General features: G+C 35.0%; 1 protein-coding gene across 9 annotated transcripts in view; it reads right to left on the bottom strand.

Annotated features, from left to right (window-relative positions):
- The window catches only part of LOC101889381 (uncharacterized), a 53,200-nt gene extending 30,645 nt beyond the window's left edge, over positions 1-22,555 (bottom strand). For 4 of the 9 annotated variants that reach the window (XR_009342986.1, XM_059126764.1, XM_059126766.1 and 1 more), the window contains exon 1: positions 4,785-5,026. Coding sequence is in view for 1 of the 9 variants with exons in the window: in XM_059126771.1 (XP_058982754.1) it covers positions 21,735-21,822 (88 nt within the window). In the remaining 8 variants the exon portion in view is untranslated. Of the gene's footprint in view, positions 1-4,784; positions 5,029-21,734 lie in introns of those variants that run through there. The other 5 variants (XM_059126771.1, XM_059126770.1, XM_059126765.1 and 2 more) reach the window with 5 other exon arrangements.
- Between the last annotated feature and the right edge of the window lie 4,036 nt (positions 22,556-26,591).

Genomic DNA, 26,591 nt, shown 5'->3' with positions numbered 1-26,591 from the left:
AAATAATTTGCAATGGAATACTTTGAAAATCCAAAATGAAAATCAACAGCAAAAGATGGCGAGAATACAAAAATAGTTAAGAATAAATTTGCTGAAAGCTGTCTAAATAGATTTATTCACAAATCGGAAAAAAGAAAACAAAATAGTTTCTGAATAAAGGAACCTTATACAGGGCCAGGATGAAAAAACTGCAACCAAATTCAGACTGCTGTCATTTCTAAACCACTTGTCCGAAAGCTGTTAAAATTATTCCAGTGATAGGTCATTATATTGTTTATAAGCGTACGAAAGCATTTTGGTGAGACTTTTCCAGAAAAAAGTTATTCGTGATGGAATTCAAGCGTGATAGTGTGGTTTATTTATATTTGGCTGGACAACAACAAGTGTCTATCGTCCGAGCAATCCAGTATTTAAATATGGATAAATCTTTTGTGTCTCGTACCATCGCTCGTTACCGGGATACTGATAGCGTTGCCCTACGTCAAGAAAATGGACGGGAGAAAACAGCAACATCAGCAGAAATGTTTGGAAAACTAAACAAGTACTTGATCGAAACCCGAAAAATGGCTCGTGACCTGAACATATCGCAATATTCCATTCGGGGTAAAGCCAATTAAATTCCAAAAAGTGCCAGAACTTACACCACAATAGAAAGAAAATATACTTAAAAGAGCTAAAGAGTTGCTTAGCTTGGCCGAAAGTGGTGAACTGCCGAATTTGGTTTTCTTCCATGAGAAAACATTCGTTGTCCAGCAGTTTGTAAACAAACAAAATTATCGTGTTTACTTGTCAAAGAGGTCAGCTGAAAATGTGCACCTTCGGTTGGCCACCAGAACTCAAGCGCCGGCCATGGTGATGGTTTGGGCCGCTATAACAGCCGATGGCGAAAATATTCTGGAGGGTGTATTAAGGCCTAGGGCACGCAAACATTTTGGCCGCAGATCTTTGACATTCTAACAGGACACAGCACGCCCCACCCAAAAATGGTTACAAACAGAGGTTCCTCGCTTAATTTCCAGCGCACAATGACCACCAAAATCTCCGGATACCAATCCGTTGAACTATTGTGTCTGGAGTGTTTTGGAAAGCAAGTTTGGCACTAATTGGAATGGTCCAAAATTCCGTAGAGCAACAATCGGGTGACGGTTTCATTGGCCGTTTGAAGGTCATAATTCGTGCCAAAGGTGACCAATTCTAACAAATCTAAACTTATTCTAAAATTTGAAGCTTTTTCGGACATTTTTGGTTTTCATTCGATAAAATTGCAGTTTTTTATCTCACCATGTATGTTACAAAAAGTATTTGTCAGATATATCAAAAACTAATTTTAAAAATTATAAATCCAAAACTAACTTAACGAATTGCGCAGGCTCCTCGAGGATGCAATCGCGTACTTGCTATGCCATTGCCCAAGGCTTTCCATTAAGAGACTGGGAATGACGAGAAAGAAGAAAACCTAAACTCTTTCCTTCATATATGGAATCAAAATTCATATATCATCTTTTTGTAGTTACAGCAATATGGGAAAACTTCTGTAATGCCCAGCATATCCTAACATAGGAAATCTAATAAATCTCTACCTGACATTCTGTACTTTTTTCGAAAAAAAAAAAAAACTACAAGAAGTCAAACTCCATAATTTTTACATTTTTTTTAAATATTATCGAATGAAAACAAAAAATGTCGGAAATAACTTCAAATTTTAGAATAAGTTTAGATTTGTTCGAATTGGTCACCTTTGGCACGAATTACGACCAATGAAACCGTCACACGCTGCCCGAATGTTGTTCTGCGGTATTTTAGCCTATTTCTGGCGAAGCCACTTGTTTGAGGTGATCGACATTCTGGTATTTTTTAGTGCCAACTTGCTTTTCAAAATACTCCAGACCAATAGTCCAACGGATTGGTGTCCGGAGATTTTGGTGGCCATTGTGCGCTGGAAATGAAGCGAGGAACTTCAGTTTGTAACCATTCTTTGGTGGCGCGTGCTGAGTCCTGTTGGAATGTCCAAGGTCTGCAGCCAAAATGTTTCCGTGCCCAAGGCTTAAATACACCCTCCAGAATATTTTCGCGATGATATTCGGCATTTATCGGTCGATTAACAAATCGGGAGTTCACCACTTTCGGCCAAGCGAAACAACTATTTAGCTCTTTTGAGTCTATTTTCTTTCTGTTGCGGTGTAAGTTTTTGAACTTTTTGGAATTTTAATGGCTTTACCCCGAACTCATTTTTCAATATTTGCTGAATGGAATATAGCGATATTTCGATCAATTCACTTCTTTACTTTTCGAACCATTTCTGCTGATGTTGCTGTTTTCTTCCGTCCACTACCTTGACGTCGGGCTACGCTACCAGTAGACACAAAAGATTTATTCACATTTAAATGCTGCAGTGCTCTAAAGATATGCACTTGTGGTTTTCCAGCCAAATATAAAGAAATCACACTATCACGCTTCAATTCCATCACGAATAACTTTTTTCTGGAAAATTCTCGCCAAAATGCTTTTGTACCCTTGTAAACGATATAATGAGTTGACACTGGAATAATTTTAACAGCTGTCGGACGAATGGCTTAGAAATGAAAGCAGTCTAAAGTTGGTTGCAGTTTTTTCATATCTTCATATTTTGAGAAATATGGGATTTGGCAAAATACAGTTATATAATGGGGAAACCTGGACCTCAAATGCGACCTAGAATCTTGCAAATATGTAGAATTCATCCCTGAAAGACTTTGAACATGGCTTGTTTTTTGTTTACATTTCAAAAAAGTATAGAATTTATTTCTTTCTAAACAGAAATTCGCGCAATGCAGAGGCGAATTGTACATTTTTTTCGCCCCAAAAATAAATTTTGGAAAATAAATGTACTGAGAATAAATGTACAGGGTTGTCCATATTCGACGGACCCATCTGGCAACGCCATAACTTTTGACAGAGATGTCACATCGCTTAATGACATACCGCGTTTGAAGCGTCAAGTTCAAGCAGATTTTTACCATGAACCAATACACGCCACACGAGCGCTCTGAAATAGTTGAAATTTACAAGAATAAATTGTGAAAACTCAACGTACTTTTAAAACATTAATAAATGTGAGAAGTGCGCCTTCTAAGAACACCATTTTCGACTGGTAAGGCTCTTTCCAATCCGAAGAGGCCATATAAAAGTCGACCAAGGCGATCAGCCGAGAATATCGCTGCCGTACGAGCCAGTGTTGAGAGGTCCCCAAGAACATCCCAAAAACGCCGTTCTCAGTAGTTGGACATGGCTCGGTCCACTTTACAACGGATTATTCGCATTGATTTGCATTTATTCCCGTACAAAATTCAATTGACGCAAAGAATGTTGCCTGCGGACAAGCCGCGTCGATTGGAATTTGCCCAAAGAGTCATGGGTCCGTCGAATATGGCAACCTGTAGTACTTTTTAAGAATTAGCCTTTTGGTCGACCTTATAATTGGTCATGATTTTAACCATAGCATCAAACAAAATCAAAGGAAAGTTGACATTTCAGGTTCTAATAGATAAAACCTCTCCTTTCCAAGATACTCCGAAAAGAAAATTTCACTCTCTACTTGAGTTTGAGCGGGACTACTCCTGCGAGCTTAATCGAGAATACTCTCTTTTTCGATGTTACTCTAATAAGATCGAGCATGACTTGCTCGTTTTCGAGTGGAAGTAAACTAAGAACGAAAACGGGCAGTTTCTATTCTTGTTGAGTACTCTTTTAGTTTTTTGTTGTTTCCCTTTTTGTATTTGTTACTTTCTTAATCCACAACAGATAGTCTGTAGCAAAAAAGCATTTGTATGTGCGGTTGCTATGGGAATGTGGGGCATCAAGGTAGCATCTCTTATGCAAGATTCACGAACATTCAATTTAATACCCTCCACCATTTGGAAAGAAATTGAAAATTTTCAAAAAAAATGAAAACTACCACTTAATTGAAAACCGTTATATGGGGGCTATACGAAGACGTGGACCGACATGGCCCATCTACGAACTTAACCTACTGGTAAACTATGCATGTATGCAAAACTTTAGTCTTCTATCTCAATTCGATCGAATGATAGCGTGATTACAACAGACATACGGTTAGACAGACAGACGGATCGTCTTAGAATTTTACGCTGATGTAGAATATATTTACTTTTTAGAGTCTATTATGAATATTTCGAGGAGTTACAACCGGAATGACTAAGCTAATATACCCTCCATAGAATGGTGGAGGGTATAAAAATGTGGTAGTAGTGGGAAAAATTTGTACCAGTCCTTTTTGAATACTCCCTTCTGCTAATGTGAAAGATATGATTTTTAAGGAAGTGTTATATTGGAAAGTGTGAAGCTCGAAGACATAAATTTCATACAAATTTTAATATGAGTAAAGCTTGGACTAAATCGTGAAGTACTTGAGAGATTCATGATTTCTTCGTTAATTCGATAAAGCAAAAAATCTTAATGACGGGATGGCTATGAGCCTATTCAAAGTTTCAAAATATCGATTTCTTCACAATAATATTTTTTTTAAGTTAAAAAATTTTAATAAACTAAAAAGTTTATTGGATCGTCAGCTGGGAATTGTTTTCAAAGCAATCAAAAATCACAACTATTTAACAATTATTTTTTTCATTTCTTTTGTTTGGTATTTGAATTTTTAACACTAGTTCGCTATGTTTTTACATATCCATGCGTGTACATTTATATATGACCGTGAACTTTGCACAGATTTTGATTTTCTAATTTGATTTCAATGGCATATTATTTTACAGCTAACGGCGATAAATTACTTTTCTTCACAATTTAATCTAAGCCATTCTACTTTAACAAAAACAGAATGTGAACATGATTTCAGACTGCAACTTTATTTTTGTTATTGTATTAAATAATTAATTTATTCAAAAATGCGCGCCAACCGGTCGTAACGAGTCGCAATGTTTGTGGAACAAAAACCGAGAATTCAAAACCAACCATCTGCGACAAATAACCGTTACGTTAGACAACCAACCACTATATGGAGCCGTCGTCAAAGTGGAACTAAAACACACGAAGCTTTTCAAAGATGCCATAGACCCGGCATGGTAAAAACACACACACACACAACAACAACATTTACTATTGCCATTTGTACCAGCAATTCACAGTCATTAGCTCGCTCATACGCTCCCCCAAAGCGCCCCAACAATGTTTGTTTATTGGAATATGGATAAAAACAACAATTAAACCGCAGATAGTAACCCACAAACAAGAAAATAACAACAACAAACAAAAATCACATTGTTGTCATATCAACATTCCTTTATTACTGAGCAGAAAGTTTGTTGTTTTGTTTGCAACTTACTCATAAATTTGATGTACCTTTGACGCTCCCAAAAGTTGTTTTGTGTACGTCTCCAACAAATTGTGGGGGCTATTAAAGTTTACCGTAAAGAAACTTAAAGAGAGAGAGAGCGAGACAAAATTTATAAACAATGTTTATATATTGGAACTTAGGGTTGCCAAATATTAAGTTGTAGAATTTAACATTTAATAAAGCTTAGTTCGGATATATTGACTTACTGACTTAACGATTCATCAACGCCCAGACGAAACAGCAGAAGCTAGAATCTATGGTGTCCACAGGTAGATGAATCAACGCTTGTGAGCATTGATAAGTCAAAATTTTAAAAATGTTTTTTTTTTAAGAAGTAGTTTTTTCTTATACCACGCCTATCTCAGGTTGTTATAATATACATTTTTCAACAAGTTTGAATAATTTTTCATTCGAAATTTTCAATTTCAAAATTGATTTGACAGTTCATTGTGCCAGCAGCTGTAAAGATGCGACTAACTATATTCTTCTACCATGCTAGAATCTTAAAATCTTGGTGAGGGTCACTCTTGGTCCTGGATTTTTGGAACTGTACGAAAACACTAAATATGTAATACTTTGCATTTGACGAACCAGTAGTGCTTAAACTCATAAATATGGAATGAGGGTCACTGATGAAATGTATGATGGATGTACCAAAGGGAAATTCGCACATTTAACGTACGAAAAGTACCAAAATGTACTATATTTGGTACCATTTTGTATCATGTAAACGGCTAGAGCTAAAAATTTTAAATTTGGTATGAGAATCAAAGTTCGAAAAGTACTAAATTTAACTAATAATGGTATAGGTGAAGGAATAGAGATAAAATTCAAAAATGTGATATTGAGGTCTCTGTTGGTATCTGGAATTGAGAAATGAAGGCAGTTTCTGCTGTTATCTGACATTGAGAAGTGAGGGTAGTTTTGGTAATGTGTACTATAAGTACTAAATTTGGTACTGGGTGAAAGAATAGGGCTAAAATCCTGAAATTATATATCGATGGTGTGTACGACAACCTTATGAATTGTACAAAAATTCCAGCTTCATTAACTTCCGGGCATGACTAACCTCATTTACTCAAGGAGTGTATCGAGAAAACGCTTTCCAAGTTATCTTATTATATTAAAATTTATATAATTAAATACACAATTATTTACGAAGAGGTCACCAGATATCAGTACTACATTCCTATGCATAATCAGGCATGGTTTGCATATTTTACAGCTCCATAAAGTTAATATGCTATTTTGATGATTTTCTCCACATTTTTTCTACGGATTTGTCTAAAAATTGGTATATGTAGGTCATAATGATATAGGTCCACGTTTTGGTATAGCCTCCTATAACGATATTTCCCGATATTCGGTATTTTGATGATTTTTGTCACATTTTTTCACGGATTTGTCTAAAAACGTCTTTTTTTTTGGTATAATGGGTTCTTGCTCATGTGGTGAAACATTGAAGGTATAAGTCTACGTTTTGGTATACAACGGTACCTCCCACGGATTTGTCTAAAAATTGGTATTTGTAGGTCATAATGGTTTCTAACTCATGTAGCGAAATATTGTATGCATTGGTCCACGTTTTGGTATAGCTCTCATTCATTTTGATAATCCTAGTCACATTTACGCACATAATTGTTTCAAATTTGTTATTTTAGAAGATTCATTGAGATGTGGCTTACACAGCGTGTTTAATGCATCAAATACGTGAAATCGGCCGAAAACATACATGGGAGCTATATCCAAATCTGAATCGATTTCATTATAATTTGGCAAATTTATTTTTCCAAATCTAAAATTTTGCATATGAAATCTAAATTTTTGGGAGATACCTACGATTCTGACGCTATATCTGCTGTTCCTAGTGGAATTTCGAAAATGTATGTAGACTATGTTACTTTTAGGCGATGTTGTCCATAAATTACAAACAAACATTTTCCTCTTTTATAGATATAGAAACCATTTTTTTTTTAATTTTTCTCTTTTATGTCTTTATGTCACATTTAGCTGATACATTGTAACTATGGATGATTCTCCGTTTTAGTGTCAGCTATAAATAAAAATCTCAACACTTTAATATTGTATGGGAGAGAAATTATAGTTTACCAAACGAACACAGACACACGCGAAGGCAAACAACCACAAAGCTAATGGTCTTTTGTTTTCTCAATCATGTGAAAAGTTTTCCCAAGAAACACCTTGAAAATTAGAAGAACCTTTGTTCCTTCCTTCATCGCAATTGTGGCATGTCGGCGGACGTAGTTAGTTTCTAGCTCTTCGTGGATATTCTGATTTATTATTTTTGTTCGTGTTTATGTGCTACTTTTCTTTGATGTTGTTGTTGTCGTTGTTCTAGTTTTAGTTGGTCTTAAACGTTTTACAAGCAAACGGCTATAACGATTACGTTCGAATGGGTATCATAGATGACCTTGACGATGAAAGTCATAATGGGAAAGTTAATTAGTTTCTTTGGTTTTTGTCCGTTTTGGCGGCACGTTGATGCAAGAAACATGCCATTGCAAAACAGGAGTGCGGAAGGAACAAAGTGCTTAATTGTTGTAATATTGCTGCAAATTTGTAGTTAGATTGTAACTACATAGGAGTTTTTATTTCAATTAAAAGAGAAACAAGGACTGCAATACTTGGAATATTTATGAGGAAAAAAATTACATTTGTGCATCCCTTGAAAATGAAATCTACTGACCAAAAATATTAAGTTTGAATATAGGAATAATCGAATAAAATCGGTAAGGATAGGTTTAAAATCGGTATCGACTATATTATACCCTACACCACTATAGATATTTAGCAGAGTAACCCGTAACAAATAAGCTATGGTTGTAATGTAAGGGCAAGTTTTGTTTCACAAAAAATTTGAAATCAATGTCAGATTAATACATGTTTAGCCTGGCCATGAGCTTAGGACATTGGCAAAATAAAAGTAAATTAAACTTCATAAAGAAACATTAGTATTTAGTTGGAAAGCCTTTATTTTGGATCACAGCAGCGCATCTTGGTAAACTTTCAACTAATGTCATACAACGTTCCATTGGAATCTCATACAGACGGACAGACGACGGACATCGCTAAATCGACATAGAATTTTATGCTGATCAAGAATATATATACTTTGTGGGTTCTAAAATGTATATTTCGAGGTATTATAAAGGGAATGACAAACTCCATATGTTGGAGGGTATAAAAAAGATTTGAAAACGATGTTTACCCCTATATAGGGCAAAAAATTGACCGACATGAACCATTTTTAAGCTTGAAGTTATCCAAAAATTGGTGCTTGGAGTTCAACTGACAGAACAGAACAGCAATAATGTAAAAGTTTTTACAGCGGTAACCGATTCTCCCTTTATGATATCGAAGAAAATTGCAAAACTTATAGATTCTTGCAGGTACTGGAACAGAGCATATGTCTATGAAAATTTAATTTATAATGGAAATCAAAATCAAATTCGAAAAGTCGAATTTTGGAATTTTTAGCACAAGCAAAGTTCTACAAAAGTCGATTAATCGCGTATTCGAATTCGAATTACGTTTCCCTAGTGCAAAACTTGTAAATTATTAACATATTTTTGTAACATATTTTTATATTGCTAGTTTTCTGCAGCCATATCTTCCAATAATCAAATTCATGTTACAAATTCAGAATACTGGCACAACTTAAAAGTAGATACCAGAGAGAGCCATAAATTTCTACACCCTTCTCTCATAAATTTATTTACTTGGGACAGACCAAACAGTTTGCACACATTTAATTACTAATTTGTTAATTGTCTCTTATCCTTGACTTGAATTCGGTTAACACTCCTTAATACGACGTCATAACGGCAAGGATATGAGAAAGAACACGTTTCAACAGGGGATTTTTGTTTTTGTAAAAAAAAATCTAGTACTTAATTTTTGGGCGTCATTTAAAATAGAATATATTGAGGATTATTTCATCTTCACGTGCAAAGAATTCATAATGGAATGCTTTCAATAATCGCAGAGTATTGAACAAATGAAAAAATGATTTTTAAACACCGACAGATTGAAGATTTTACACTCAAGTAATAATCTACAAAATACTTAAATTCGCAAAAAAATATGATTAAATTCGAAAAAATCCAAAATCATCATAAACAGTTAAATATTGTAATATTCAAGCAAAACATTTAAAAATTTGGAAAAATATTTGCGGAACAGAGCATAAGTCTTCCTTAACAACCCCAATACCAAATTATAGTTCAGTTGCCAAATGTGGTTAAATCGCATTTGCAATGAAGAATACCTTTGACGTAAATACAGGGTGAGATAAAGAAAACTGCAACCAACTTCAGACTGCTGTCATTTCTAACCCACTCGTCCGACAGCTGTTAAAATTATTCCAGTGCTAGCTCATTATATTGTTTACAAGCGTATACAAGCATTTTCGTGAGAATTTTCCAGAAAAAAGTTATTTGTGATGAAATTCAAGCGTGATAGTGTGATTTATTTATATTTGGCTGGAAAACCATAACCATAACCAGTGAATAAATCTTTTGTGTCTCGTACCATCGCTCGTTACCGTGATACTGGTAGCGTGGCCCGAGGTCAAGGAAGTGGACGGAAGAAAACAGCAACATCATCAGAAATGGTTCGAAAAGTAAAGAAACGACTTGATCGAAACCGAAGCGAACTTGAACATATCGCAATATTCCATTCGGCAAATATTGAAAAATGAGCTCGAGGTAAAGCCAAGAACTTATACCGCAACAGAAAGAAAAAAAACTCAAAAGAGCTAAAGAGTTGTTTCGCTTGGCCGAAAGTGGTGAACTGCCGAATATTATCGCGAAAATATTCTGGAGGGTGTATTAAAGCCTTGGGCACATAAACATTTTGGCCGTAGACCTTGGACATTCCAATAGGACTCAGCACTATCGCACTCAGCACGCGCCACCCAAAAATGGTTACAAATTGAGGTTCCTCGCTTCATTTCCAGTGCACAATGGCCACGAAAATCTCTAGATACCAATCCGTTGGACTATTGTGTATTGAGTATTTTGGAAAGCAAGGTTGGCACTAAAAAATACCAAAGTGTCGATCACATCAAGCAAGGGATTCGCCGGAAATGGGGCAAAATATCGCAACATTCGGGCAGCGTGTTACGGTTTCATTGGCCGTTTGAAGGCCATAATTCGTGCCAAAGGTGACCAATTCGAACATTCTGACATTTTTGATTTCATTCAATAAAATTTAAAAAAAAATGTAAAAATTATGGCATTTGACTTTGTTGCAGTTTTTTATCTCACCCTGTATGTTAATCATCTCTGAACTTCAGCCGATCAAGAATTTATCTAATCTATCCATCTAAAATGTAAGGATGTAATAGCAGAAAATTACGTTTTTATACTCTCCACCATAGTATTGAGGGTATATTAAGTTTGTCATTCCGTTTGTAACACCTCGAAATATACATTTTAGACCCCACAAAGTATATATATTTTTGATCAGCATAAAATTCTATGTCTATGGAAATCATTCTAACTTCCGACCGAAATAAAGTAGATTGATACAATTTTACTCAGATGGGTGTTAGGTCTTTGGTATAAGCCTCGACTATACCGACAGATTTAAGGTTTTTAAGGCACAATTTTAACCTGAATTCGCATTAAATTGGCAGTTTGTGTAGCCACTACGTAGGCAAAATTATTCCACAGAACTGTCAATATAGGTCCAAGGTTTGGTATAGTCCCCATTTGTGCACCACTTTTCACTTGAATTGTTTCAAATTTGGTATTTAGATTTCATAAGGGATAAGACATAAGATTTTAATTAAATTTTTTAACAGAATTATCTAAAATTTGGAGTTCGTGTAATAAGCGGCACCCTCTATGTCATATAATTGGCTATGTAGCTTTACCTCCAGATTTGCGGCATTTTGATCATTCGTGTCAGACTTTTCACCGGAATTGTTTTAAATTTGGTATTTGGTATTTATAATGATCTCTGGTCATTGGAATTTTTAAAATTATAGCGGCATACTTCAACTAAAGTTCTTACACTTTGCAATTTCCTTCCAAATGGTGGAGGGTATTAACAGTTCTGCCTGGCTGAACTTATCTTCTTTTTTACTTGTTTATTTTTAGAATCCCATCAAAGCTAAGCGTCGCAGCACATAATCGCGAAATTGGAATTCTTATAACCAGGACATTTATAAACGAACATTTCGTGGAAAATCTTTTCCACCTAAACATTTTTTGCATAATTATTGGTTAACTAAACATTCAATTCTTAACGGAGAAAATGAGAAAATTATTTATAAGACTTGCGTGATTTATCTACTAAATGTTTCTCAAAGAGAATTCAAAATGGTATTTGCATGTACATTTACTGTTCATCGCGTATTACTCTTCCTAATTACCAAAAAATAAGAATAAATAAAGAAACGTGATAAAAATAACACCTTTGTCATAATTATAGCTCCTTTTTACCTTTTGTACTTTTTCTATAATTAAGGCCATAATTGTTACAGGAATAAACTATTTTGAAAATTTCTGACATTTTTCTCACAATTTTTAGAAGTTAATTTCGATAAAAAAGGGAAACAGATGATCATCAAGCCGAGAATAAAATGCTAGAATCCTGAACATTGGAAGGTATAAGGGTGAAAATACAGGATTTTGAAAAATGGCACTAAGAAGTGTTGAGCCGGGGATTTTGGAAAATCGTACTAGAAGGCACTAAAAATTCCAAAAAATGGCGTTTTTGCCCTAAAACTTAATTCCTTAGGGCTAGGCTTTTCATATTTCCCATATGGGTCCCAAATAGTACGATTAATCAGATAAGATTTACGCAAAATTTGTACTAAAAATAGTTCAAAACCTGGGAATTTCTGGGAACTATTGGTTCGAGACATCAGAATAGGTGGTAAAAATGGGAATAAAAAATTACAAACGAGTGTACAGTTGGAGATGGAATTTTGTATTTTGCTCTGTGTAAGCAAAATTCGATTTGGTATTAAATAGTACCAAAACTGTACTAAATGCGATGAATTAGATATAAAACTCTTAAATTAAGCATATGTATGGACATTTGTTCTGAAAGCTGCTAAATACCAATAAAAATGAAATGCAATGTGGTTGTGGATCCACAATTTTAGAGCTGGAATTTTACATTATTGATGAAAAATTGGGAATAAGGTGAAATTTTTGGTAAATAGAACTGAAAGTCACTAAATATGGTACATTAAGAGATAGAAACAAAATTCTAGAAATCTACGGTACGGCCTGAAGCTAGAATCAGTATAAGGCTGGATTTTTAGAAATTCGTACTAAACGGGTACGAAAAGTATTGGACAAACAGAATGAGCTAGAATTCCGATTTTTGGAATTAGAGTCGCTGATGGAGTGCAGGATAAATGTACCAAAGGGATTACTAAAGAAGTACTAAACTTCTAAAATGGTTCCGTTTGGTATTATGTAAGATAGAGCTAAAAACTCAAAAATTTTTATTAGAATTAGGGAATGCGAATGGTACTAACATTTCATTTTTTTTCCTCATTTGCTTAATTTTTTTTCAAATAAAACTTGTACAATTTGAAAAATAATTTTAGATCTATAACACTTAAAAAACATTAAGTTAGGCCGAGTGTAAAGAAAACATTTAACATTTATCTGGATTCAAACGTGTACAAAAATGTGACAGGGATGACTAGGACTAATATGGACAATGTTTTGACGTTGTAGAACCCATTATGAAGTACAAATACCAAATACCGATGTTCTTCCATCGGAGCTAGAACCCATTATGAGCTATAAATACCAATTTTTAGACAAATCCGTAGAAAATGTGGGTGAAACCATCAACATACCGAATATCGGGAGGTACCGTTATACAGGGGCTATACGAAAACGTCCACCCATCTTCTTCCATCGGAGCTAGAACCCATTACTAGCTATAAATATTAATTTTTAGACAAATCCGTAGAAACATGTGGGTAAAAGCATCAAAATACCGAATATCGGGACGAACCGTTGTATGGAAGCTATACGAAAACGTAGACGTATATAGCCAATGTTCTGTCACCGAAGCTGGAACCCAGTACAAACAACAAATACCATGTTTTAGACAAACACGTGGAAAAATGTGGTATAAAATCATAAAAATACCGAAAATTGGGAGATACTGTTATACGGAGCTATATGAAAACGTGGACCTATATATACAATGTTCCGCCACTAGAGCTAGAACCCATATCGAACTGCAAATACCAATTTTTAGACCAATTGGTGGAAATATATAAAACTATCAAAATACCGAATATCAGGCGGTAGTGTTATGTTTAGACTATCCGAAAACGTGGACCGTTATATCTCGTTTTCAATACCTAGACACAAAGCAAACAACGGTTCCAAATTTTAAAGCTCTTCGTTAAATAATTTGAGCTGTATTTCAACAGACAGACAGACGGACAGCCAGCCGCACATTGTTAAATCGACATGAATATATATACTATATGGGATCTACGACGAATGTTTAGAGGTGTTACAAATAGAATGACAATACAAATAGAATGAATAGAATAGAATGACAAGTTTAATATACCCTCCTTTTTAAGGTGGATAGTAAAAAAGCCATATATTGTTTTACAAAAAAAATGTCCACTCACCACACTTCTACTTTAAACCGAAAACTTAATTCAATATTTTAGCATTGCATCAAAGCTCTTGACACTTCGTAAAATATTGTTTATTATAAAACGACTTTTGAAGTACTTCATTGCTTTATTATCTCATTTCAATAAATTTCGTAAGGCAATGAGATCACCCATTTGCGATCAAGAACTTTTCGAACTTACTGCACGCTTCGTTTACAATACAAAACATACTTATGTATGTGCACGATGGTGAAATGTTTAATACTTTTTTTTTCCAAAAAAATGAGTAATTTTATTTGCAAAACACAATTGAAACTCAATTTAAATGGGTATTAATTATCCGCCTACACTCAGTCGTGCAGCATTTATATGAATAGAATTTTATTGCAATATATATTAAAAAATATGTTCACTGAAATATAAGTATTTAAGATTTCGTTGAATCTCTAGCTTGGAAAAATCTTTGCAAATATTTTTTTGCTATTAGTGGGATTCGAGGTAGCAATACATATGAACCTACAGGGTTGCCCATATTCGATGGACCCATGTTTTTTTTTTTTTTTAATCAAAGAAAAAAATAAAAATTTGGCGGTTGGCAATGTTAATCATTTAATTTGTTCCAAGTAGATTTGTTTACATCAATTTTTGAATATGATATCTCTCAAATGGCCGCCTCTGGCGTTGATGACGTATTGTACCCTTTTTGCTGCATTTTCCATCGTTTTTGCCAACATTTCGGCCGGAATAGCGGCTATTTCTTCTACTCTCGGCCGATCGCCTTGGTCGACTTTTATATGGCCTCTTCGGATTAGAAAGAGCCTTACCAGTCGAAAAATTTTCGTATAAACGCTTAATGGTGTTCTTAGAAGGCACACTTCTCACATTTTTTTATGTTTTAAAAGCACGTTGAGTTTTCACAATTGACTTCTTCTGTTGAATGTAAATTTCAACTATTTCAGAGCGCTCGCGTGGCGTGTATTGGTTCATGGTAAAAATCTGCTTGGACTGACGCTTCAAACGCGGTATGTCATTAAGCGATGTGACATCTCTGTCAAAAGTTATGGCGTTGCTAGATGGGTCCGTCGAATATGGGCAACCCTGTACATACTTCACCGTAATAATCGTAGTCTCAATTAAATTGTTTCCATTTTTTTACTCTTAGAATTTTACACCAAATTCCCTCACACATTTCATTGAAATATGACATTCGTAGCATGTTCTGTGCATCAAGTGCACAAAATCGGTCGAAAAATGTATATAGAAAATACATTTTATATATTCAAATTTGAACCAATTTTAATATAACATATCGCATACATTTTTAGACCAAATTCCATCACACATTGCAAATTTCATTGAAATTGGACATACAGGGTGAGATGAAAAAACTGCAACCAACTTCAGACTGCTATCATTTCTAAGCCACTCGTCCGATAGCTCTTAAAGTTATTCCAGTAACATCTCATTATATTGTTTACAAGCGTGCGAAAGCAATTTGTTGAGAACTTTTCAGAAAAAAAGTTAGATGATAGTGTGATTTCTTTATATTTGGCGGGAAAACCACAGGTGGCTATCGTTAGATCACTCCAACATTTAAATCTGAATAAATCTTTCGTGTACCATCGCTCGTACCATCGCTCGTTGCCATGATATTGGTAGAGTAACCCGACATCAAAGAAGTGGACAGAAGAAAACAGCAACATCAGCAGAAATGGTTCGCAAAGTAAAGAAGCGTCTTGATCGAAACCGGCGTCGCAGTGGCAGAAAAATGGCTCGTGAGCTGAACATATCACAATATTCCATTCGCAAATTTGAAAAATGAGCTCGGGGCAAAGCCATTGAAATTCCAAAAAGTGCAAGAACTTACACCGCAGCGGAAAGAAAATAGATTGAAAGGAGCTAAAGACTTGCTTCGCTTAGCCGAAAGTGGTGAATTGCCAACTTTGGTTTTCTCCAATGAGAAAAAATTCGTTGTCTAGCAGTTTGTAAACAAACAAAATGATCGTGTTTACTTACCAAAGAGGTCAGCTTAAAATGTGCACCTTCGGTTGGCCACTAGAACTCAAGCTCCGGCAATGGTGATGGTGTGGGCCGCTATAACAGCTGATGGTCGCACTCCGCTCGAATTAATCGACTGTGGCATCAGAATTAATGCCGAATATTATCTCGAAAATATCCTAGAGGGTGTATTAAAGCCTTGGGCACGCAAACATTTTGGCCACATACCTTGGACATTCCAACAGGACTCAGCACGCGCCATCCAAGAATGGTTACAAAAAATAAGGTTCCTCGCTTCATTTCCAGCGCACAACGGCCACCAAATCCGTTGAACTATTGTGTCTGGAGTATTTTGAAAAACAAGGTTGGCACTAAAACATACCAATCACTTCAAGAAATCGCTTCACCTGGAATGGGCCAAAATACCGCAGAGCAACATACGGGCAGCGTGTCAATGGTGACCAATTGGAACAAATCTAAACTTGTTCTAAAGTCAATGCTATTTCCGACATTTTTTGCTCATTCAATAAAATTTGAAAAAAAAAATGTTTGACTTTGTGCAGTTTCTTTATCTCACCCTGTAATTTGACTAATTTATTTTTTGTACTAAACTCCGTTAGCCATTCCAAATTTTATTTCAATCGGACATACATAAAATGTTTGGAGCATATAATACATAAGTCGGACGAAAATATATGGAAGCTATATACAAATCTGAATCGATTTCAGTATAATATGTCAAATAATTGTTTAGACCAAATTCCATCACTCCATCCAAGTCGGTTACATATTCGAAATTTCATCAATAGATATGTGCATACAAAATCTAAAATTTTTGGAAGTACCTCCAATTCTGATGCTATATCTCCAGTTCCCAGTAAAATTTCAAATTACAAACAATCAAACATACAAACATATTCTTCTTTTATAGACATAAATATATTCCTGATTTAGCCCCCATATGACGGCACCTCCAGATATTCTGTATTGCCAATTTTCCTGTAGACCCGTAAAACGGCACGTCGCTCGTGACAACGGTACATAGAATTTCAATCTATTGGATGTAGACAGTTGGGAGATTCTCCTGCTGATACATAATCGTTTGTCCATGTCAATAAAGATGACCAGAACATTTCGTATTCAGCATTGCTTACCCCGTCACTAGATAATTTTAAATGCAATATTTAATTTAAAAGAAAAAAATTTCTAATGCGTCAAAACTGTTTATCTTCGAAACCAAACCACTGTGGTCAGCAAGAATCTAAAAAAATACAGAATGTTTTTATATTTTAATTTGTTTATGATGCAGTGTAAAGATTATCGATTTATGGACTTTTTAAAAAAAATATCTTTTCAAAGTTTTCAGTTGTTGTCTTACGAACGACCCCATGGGCAGATTCTTGTTCTATGGAACTGTTAAATGAGACGAGTAAAAAAACATAAATTACGACAAAAAAAAAACATAGTCGTGTTCTTCGTAATACTGTAAATGGGTTGGAGAATTTTGTTAAAGTTTTCAAAAACAATACCGTGGGTGGGACAATTATTTGGGGCCATATGAAAGGGGGGTAAAGATACAAATTTCCATTACAAGGATTGTTATCTATTGTCCGTCTTAAATACTAAATTTGAAACAATTCCGTGGAAAAATGTGAATCATTAAATTATTAAATATCAGTGTATACCGTTATGTGGAAACCGTGGACCAATATGTGCAATATTTATGAACTACAAATACCGAATTTTAAACAAATCCGATTAAAAAAATGTTTGCTAAAATTCATTTTCCAATTCTAAATACCTAATTGGAAAAAAATCGTGAAACAATGTGACTAAAATGATCAAAATACCGAATAATGGGAGGCACCGTTATATGGACGATATAGGAAAACTTAGACTTATATATACAATGTTCTGGAGCTATAACCCTGTCAGACTGATCACAAATATTTGGTGGTGTTACAAACGGAATGGTCAATTTAATGTACCCTCCTTTACAACGTGGAGGATATAAAAAAAAAACTCCTATATAAAATCTTCCATTGGATATTCTTGCCTTTATAAATCATTTTTCGTATAACAAAAATTGAGCACTATGTTTGGATAATTCTGACACTAAATCATTCTACTATGCAAAAACTAAAAGTAAGCGTAAACTAGAATGTTCAAAATAATAGGTTACAAAGCAAAATAATTTATTTTCCTTATTACCAAGTAATGGGTGTGTGCGTCGGGCCACAAAACCGTAGATAATGAGTTCGACATCCAACGCTGGCAAACGAAAAAGAACGTATTAAAATACCCCGAGTTATCGATGGTGATGACTTTTAGTACCCAAAGACTAAGTAGGCTCCTTCAATAATAATTTTGAATTAATTGTAAAAAATATTGCAAAGTTTCTACTCAATCTGTAAAACCGGTAAATAAAGTTGTGGGTGGTTCTTACCCTCTGCAATACCCCTATCCTTTATGGCAACGATCTGTCTCAAATAATATTCGTGTCACGTTCAGTGACATGTTGTCAATGATTTAACAAATCCTTGCCACGCATGCACGAATACCACCCACTCACCTAGTCATAATAGCAACTCAAGTCCTTGAATAAGACGACCTTGTTTAACTGACAAACGAAACAAAACAAAATACTAGACAAAGCATGGGGTGCGTAAACATGTCGTAACACAGTGAAGCGAAGTCAAAACAAACAAACTCAAAAAAACTCTACACCATAAGGTGGTCAAGGTATTATGTCTTTGTGCATTTGTTTGTAACAGGCATACGGAAAAGAGATAAACCCATAATTCCTTTTGATGATCTGCATAGAATCACATTCTGAGCCGATTTATGCATTGCCGTCCGTCCGCCCGTCTGTTAATATAGCTATAGCCCCAATATATATTCTTCATCCGATTTGTTATTTTTGTCCTCCGCGGGAAAAATATATCAAATACAGCTCAGAAATACCTTTGCTAAATTTTTGTCGAGATCGGTTCAGATTTGGATATAGCTAAACGGTACTAAAAAGTAAATACTTTGTGTTGGACAAGCGGAATGAGCTAGAATTCTGAAATTAGAAATGAGAGCCATTGATAAATTGAAAGATAGATGTACCAAAGGGATTTTGGAAATTCGAACTTAAAGGTTGCGAAAAGTTCAAAAATTGTACTAAACATCTAAAATGGTACCATTTCACATTATTATGTGGACGAATAGAGCTTAAAAAATTAAATTGGGTAGGAGCATCGAGACTGAAAATTAAGTTTTATATATAGTTTTAGAAATGTGTGCTAAGTATGCGAAATGGTACTAAATTTAGAACAGTTTGGTTTAGGGTGAACGTATGAAGCTATAAATTTTTATTGGGGTCCCTATAGGTGGAGATTTTGTGATAAAGAAGTAGTTTTGAAAATATGCACTTCAGGTGCCCAAAATGTAGAAAATAGTACTATATTTGGTTCAATTAGGTAATGGGTGAACAGATAGTGCTTGAAATCTGAAATTTGGTCTCTGTTCATATGTAGCCCGGACATTGTATATAAAGTACTAAATGGTACTAAATTAGGTATTGGTTGAAGGTATAGGGGCAAAATTCTGAAATTTGATATTTAGTTTACTACTATACTGTAATTGTTCAAAATGTACTGAGTGGTACTATATTGGTCATTGGGTGAAGGGATACAGCATAATCACAAAATTTGATACTGAGGTCTATGTTGGCATCTGGAATTGAGATATGTACGTGAAAAAGTACAAAATTTGATATTGGGTGAAGGAATTGAGTTGAAATCCAGAATTTTTACAGGCTTACCCTTAAGTCTGTTGGTATCTGGAATTTAGATATGGAGGTGGTTGTATACTATAATTATACGAAAAGTACTAAATGGTACTAAATTTGGTATTAGGCGAAGGAGTAGAGCTCAAATTCTGAAATTTGATATGAAGTCACTATGGTCTCTGTGGTTGAGAGAAAGAGGTGGTTTTGGAAATTCGTACTATGAATCTACAAAAAGTGAAAAATACAACAAAATGTGCCGTTGGAATAGAGATGGAATTCTGAAATTAGGTATCGAGGTTCCTGATCGTAGACATGCGCAGTATAACTGTACGAAAAGTATGGTAATACATTTGGGACATAGGGTTGGATTCTGATTTTTATTTTGAAAAATGGTACTAAATTTGCAATTGAGTAAATGGATAAAGCTTTAATCCTGAAATTTGATATCGAGGTCACTGATGTTTACTAGGATTTATATATGGTGATGGTCAAATTTCATTATGAAAAGACTATTTTGGCCAGAAAATTGGATGTGTAACTAATATGCTCTTAGGTAAACTTCAAAAGACTTTCTGGTGCAGAAATTAATCAAAATTAATCTTCGAACTGGTGCAGTTAAAATGTTATTAGTAAAAAAATATGTATTGAGATAAAGATATATGGGAACCGTGTTTCAACAAATGTCGTATGTGCCTCCAGGATAAATTCGGTTGAATGTGCAAAAATCCATCTAATTTGGGCTAATATTCCACATTTGGTGCACCATAAAATCGGATGAAGATATATATGGAAGCTATATCAAAATTCGAACCGATCTGTATAAAATTTGGCAGAGGTATATAAAGATGGGACAAGACAGAGTCAAAATATGACAACCCTGTGAAAACACCTCTGTTGTTACGATATCATAAAAATATATGGTTTTTTCCAGAACTGCAAGAATGTAAAAGTTTTTAACACGATAACCGATTTTCCCTTTATGATATCGAAAAAATTTCAAAACTGTAGATTCTTGCTGGTTCTGGAACGGAGCAATAGTTACCAATGTTAATTATGCAATACAATTTGAAACCACGTCAAGCGGAGGTTATTGTGACATGCGTTTTCCAAAAATTTTTACAAATTTGAATAATTTTTCAGTCAACATTTTGAATTCCAAAATTGGTTTACCAGTTCATTGTCCTTGCAGCTGTGTCGATGCTTCTTCCATGCCCTGTCATGAGCAATTACTCTATGTATTGTAGACACCAACCATTTGCTCAAACACACATTTTGTCTAGTCTTGGCCATTTTAGGTCTTTGGAGGTATTTCTGAGGTTTGTCTGATATCTAGTACCAAATATCATTGTTGTGGAGTGCATGTTACGAAGGTGAAGTACTAACTTATAGCCTGAATTTGGTCGGGTGTGCCATAATCAATCCTATAAAATTGAAATGGGGCGAAGATATATAAGAAAGCTACAGCCAAAATGTTCAAAAAATGTTGTTTAAAATTTTTTAAAGCCCGTTTTAAATTTTTTCCATCTTGTCCATGTTGGTTTCCGAAACATGTGGCTTGTATTGTTTTCCTGAAATTTTACGGATTAAAGTCTGAAAATTACCTCTTTCAGGACTGTCCGAGATGAAGATCAAAGCATTTCGAAACAAATTTGTTACATTTTGTTCAAGATAGGACTTAAAGTGTTTATGGAAATTTTCGGGTTAAAGGAAATGGGCAATTAAAAATCCACGAATTCTTCAAACGAAACACAACTGTTACTATCTGTCATCTTATCCAATGTTGTTTTTTGTCACAAAACTATCCACATAAATGTATGTCTGTATGTCTTCATATATTTCTATTATTTAATTCCGTACATTCCTTAGAGACTTTATGAAGGCAATGGGAAATGTTCACAAAGGAAATTGTGTTGTTCCTCCTTTAACATTCCACGTTCCTTTCCAATGACATATACACATATTATTTACTTTATACTTACATTCGTATTGTTGTAGACTCTGCTGAGCTTCTTTGGTGAGCATTTGAAATCCTGAACGACGGAATCTTCTTTTTCTAACGGTCTTCATGTTGTCTAAAGGATTTTAATGTTGTTAAGGGGATAGGGGAAGTCGTGCGAGTTGATTTTCACGAGTTTTCCGGAGGGTATGTTGTAAATAATTGCACTTTTTATTCTGGTTTAACAACACCATGAGGTGTTACTACATTTTGATTAATTTTGCACGGATTTTAAATTTATTATAGCTAAATGCCATTTCAGAAAACTCTATATCTTCTGTATTCTAGAGAATACAGATTAGCAGCAATATTGCCACACAAAATATTAGAACTTGTGTTCTCATCTTTGTTGCCTTGCGGTTGCACCGTTCTAAGCGTTAACGAACTCAAAACACAACTAATTCCAACGACATCGAATCCAAATGCCTCGTGTTGCAAATAATTTATTTTGAAATACAAATATTCGTTATTTTAATATTTTAAAATAGCTGACAGCACGACGAATGTGTTCTGCGTTATATGACTGTGTGTATTCGGTTTTATTAATTATTTGAATTCTATTACAACAATAACACACCAACACTCCTTGTCATCATAATCACCCAAAAGAAAACAAAAATATCAGCTCCTCAGCGACAGCGCCAATGATGTTAATGCCGCTGATGATGACAGCGGCGATGGCGATGATGACGTTACTTTTTAGTTAAACAACTTCGTCGGTGGCCGTAATGGGCTATGACTTCAAGACGCGTTGTGTCGCATTGAGCATTCGTCGCAAACTAAATTCTGCTCAAAACTTAACCGAACGCCAGTCACCACTGAACAGCGACCGACCGACCAACCAACCTAACCAGACAAGAAAGCCAAGGCGAACACAGCAAATTGTCTGGAGGAAAAAGTAAATGAAAATTTAGTTGGCAGTGATGATTGTAAGCAAATCGAATCGTTGAACCGAATAAAAAACCAACATTGCATCTCCTTCTCGTCGGAAAACTCCCAGCGTTACGGGTTTATTTGTCTGTTGGTTTTCTCTTTTACTTGTTCTTTTTGTAGTTTTTACTTTTTTTCGGTTACCAATGAAAATGTTCCCTATTTGTCTTAACCATCGTCCTTTTTCAGTTTGGTGCTGCCCCCTTCAGCAGTAGGTGATGAGGATGGCGTCAGCTGTGCTAGCTGGATAGTTTGTTTGTATACTTGTTTTGCTGGAGCTCGCTGATGGTGGTGGTAATTTAGGTGGCCAACAAAGTATCTAGACATGTGGCTGGCTAAATATGAATGAATGAAAGTGGAAAATGAGGAAATACGAGGGTTAATTGGGATTTGAATTTGAACGGAATTTCTTTTCTGATATTATCGCGGGGATGAATGTGAATATGCGTTTTTTAAGCGTTATTCGATCATTCATTTTCCTTTACAATTTATCAGTCGGTTTTTCTACCGATATATACCCTCAACACATGACCATTTATGTATACATTTTGGGGGGGGGAGGAAGAAAGGCAGAAAGAGTGGGCCTATATATTCTATTTTTACACTCGATAAAAATATTGCAATGTGAGAAGTTAGATCATTTCGTATTTATGGGAGCAATGATAATTTTAAACGTGTGGTGCTAGAGGGACTCAGTCGATTATGTCAGGCTTAAGCTAAGTCTGATACAGATGTTTGAACGTAAGTGATGTAAATTTAATCGGATATCTATCAAAAGAATGTTTTAATGTCTGTTTCTGACACTTATTGTTATTCAAAAATTGTAAACTTTTGTGTGGGAGGTACGAGAAGCATTATCCAATAACTTTCATGTTAGCTTCTTACCTGTACATGATATGCATATTACAATATGCCAAATTTGAACAAAAAAGGTACGTCATTTTACCGACTAAAAACATCTCAATTGTTGGTATCTAGAACTATTTGGGTATTTTGTACTTTTATCGACTCCAATATTATAAAAATACAATTTTGGAAAATATAATGACACATTTACCACCTGCCGCTTTCATTTGTAGTAAATAATACAGACAAAATAGTTTAATTATATTTCAACCTCTATATGAGAAGTGACCCTCCCTCACCCCTCGTGTCAAATTTTAAAATTCTGCCTTCCGTGACATTTTCTCTCTAACAGTACAATATTTAGTACTTTTAAGTACTAAATTGCATCAACTTCATCTTATCTCTGTTTTGCCGGCACTGATTTCGCATTTTCTGAGAGTTATTATTATACCATATTATTGCGAAATAATATATATATGTATATAAATATAATATACATATATCACTTTTAAACGGCCCGTTACTTCGTCAGAAAAAATCCACATTTAAATTTTAGATTCAGTCCGTGTTAAGTTTATTTTTTAAGTTCTCAAAACGCACAATTTATTCACAACACTATGTGTTGGGGGTATTATAAGTTTGATTGGGCCAAAAATTATGTAACACCTCGAAATATTGGTTTCCCACATAGGAAAGTATATATGGATCTTCCTATCTCGCCGAACTGAGCCGATCTAGCTATGTATGTCCGTCCGTTCGTCTGTCCGTCTGTCCATGTTAATTTGTAATCACTCTACAGGTCGCAATTATGGCCCGATCTTCACGAAATTTTGAATGGAGGTGGGGCTAGGGTCAGAATAGAATCCTATTTCTTTTGGAGATGATCGCAATATTTAGGGGTTAAAATGGACCAAAAACTGAAAAAAACTGATTTTGCAGTTGCTCTAAAGGTCGCAATTATAGACCAATCAAAACGGAAGTTAGCATGGGACTAGAGCTTAGGGCTGGGCAGAAGCCTTCCAATTTTTATGGTCATCGGGTAATATTTAGTGGGTGAAATAGACCATAATATTTGTGTTAAATAAAAGTTAAATTTTCCATTAAACCGCGAATATTTTTAATCCCGGCGAAATCACCAATAGACGAACAAGTCAATTCTGACCGTTACGTAGATGCCGATAGTAAATATATCGGATATATATAGCGAAATATATACAATGTGTATATACAAAGGAAGGGGATGTTAGTTAGAATGCTTATATCTCAAGAATGGCTGGACCGATTTTGACAAATTTTGTCAATTCAGAATGCCCTCTTGACATAAAGGCATAAGATCTAAAAAAAATGGAGAAAAATATGCCAATAAAGATGTTAATATAGATTTTGTACAGGGTTGCCCATATTCGACGGACCCATGACTCTTTGGGCCCATTCCAATCGACGAGGCTTGTCCGCAGGCAACATTCTTTGCGTCAATTGAATTTTGTACGGGAACAAATGTAAATCCATGCGAATAATCCGTTGTAAAGTGGACCGAGCCATGCCCAACTGCTGAGAACGGCGTTTTTGGGATGTTCTTGGGGACCTCTCAACACTGGCTCGTACGGCAGCGATATTCTCGGCCGATCGCCTTGGTCGGATTAGAAAGAGCCTTACCAAAATTTTTCGTATAAACGCATAATGGTGTTCTTAGAAGGCGCACTTCTCACATTTTCAATGTTTTAAAAGCACGTTGAGTTTTCACAATTGACTACTTCTGTTGAATGTAAATTTCAACTATTTCAGAGCGCGTGTATTGGTTCATGGTAAAAATCTGCTTGGACTGACGCTTCAAACGGTATGTCATTAAGCGATGTGACATCTCTGTCAAAAGTTATGGCGTTGCCAGATGGGTCCGCCGAATATGGACAACCCTGTATATTTTGTGACATTTTTTTATTTTTTTCATATGTTTTATCGCATGCGATTTTTTCAATTTGACTTATATTATTTTGTAATATTTTTTCACCTTACAACACAGGTTGGGGATATTATATAAGTATTGCAAATATCGTCTGATCCTCACGGAAATTTTCACAAGGGTAGGGTTGAGCTCAGAAGGGCTAGGCCTATTGTTTTCCAAGATGTTCGCAATATATTAAGGGGTTGAAATGAACCAACAACTAAAAATTTTCCTGATTTTGCAGCCGTTATAGAGGTCACAAATAGAAACCAAAAGACACGAAATCTCACATAAAGTTAGAGTTACATGGATCACTAATTTTGTGTGAAAAAGTACAGGCAATATCCGAAATACACAAAAAGCGGCTTCTTGCTTTTGGAGATGATTGCAAAATATTTAGGGGTTCAAATTAACCAAAAACAAAAATGTTTTTCCGATCACACAATTGAAGACAATCGACACGCCTGTGAAAGAGTTAATGACAGGGAAGAATTCTAGCATTTTGGATAACCATTGGATTATATTTATCTGTAAAATGGACTACAACAACTAACATCCCGACGGAGTGCATAAATGTTGGGCAAATGTTCCTAGTCAAAATCCTAATTTCAAAAGCGAAATCTTCCAATATGGATTTGGACATAAGGGAGCTTCTGACTTATTGTAGTGTTGTAGGGTATAACATAGTCGGCCCCGCACGACTATAGCCTTTTCTTACTCATTTTTATTTAAACTTTATTCATCGTACTAAACTTTCAGACTTTCAAAGTTTTATGCATTATTCAAGTTATTCCTTTCCGGAAGGAATAGTAGGAAATCCATTGATTCAAAATTAGAACCACTTTGTACTTTACCAATTATAGTATATATTTCCTAAACTACCATAATATATCAATTCCAGATACCAATAGACCCTTAATATCAAATTTGAGAATTCCAGTCCTATTTCTCCCTCAGATTTTAAAGTTAATACTTTTTACTACGTATTTCTAAAGCCTCCGCCATGTATCAACAAAACCGCACAAAAGGTGATTCTAATGCCAAATTTTAGATATCCAACTCAATCCCTTACCCAAATACCAAATGTAGTACTTTTTAGTACGTATTTTCAAAACGTATTTT

This window comes from Musca domestica, unplaced genomic scaffold (genome assembly GCF_030504385.1).
Source record: "Musca domestica strain aabys unplaced genomic scaffold, Musca_domestica.polishedcontigs.V.1.1 4, whole genome shotgun sequence".
NCBI classification, from domain to species: domain Eukaryota; kingdom Metazoa; phylum Arthropoda; class Insecta; order Diptera; family Muscidae; genus Musca; species Musca domestica.
Note: the sequence above shows the minus strand (reverse complement) of the source record. Positions and strands in the feature narration are given on the sequence as shown.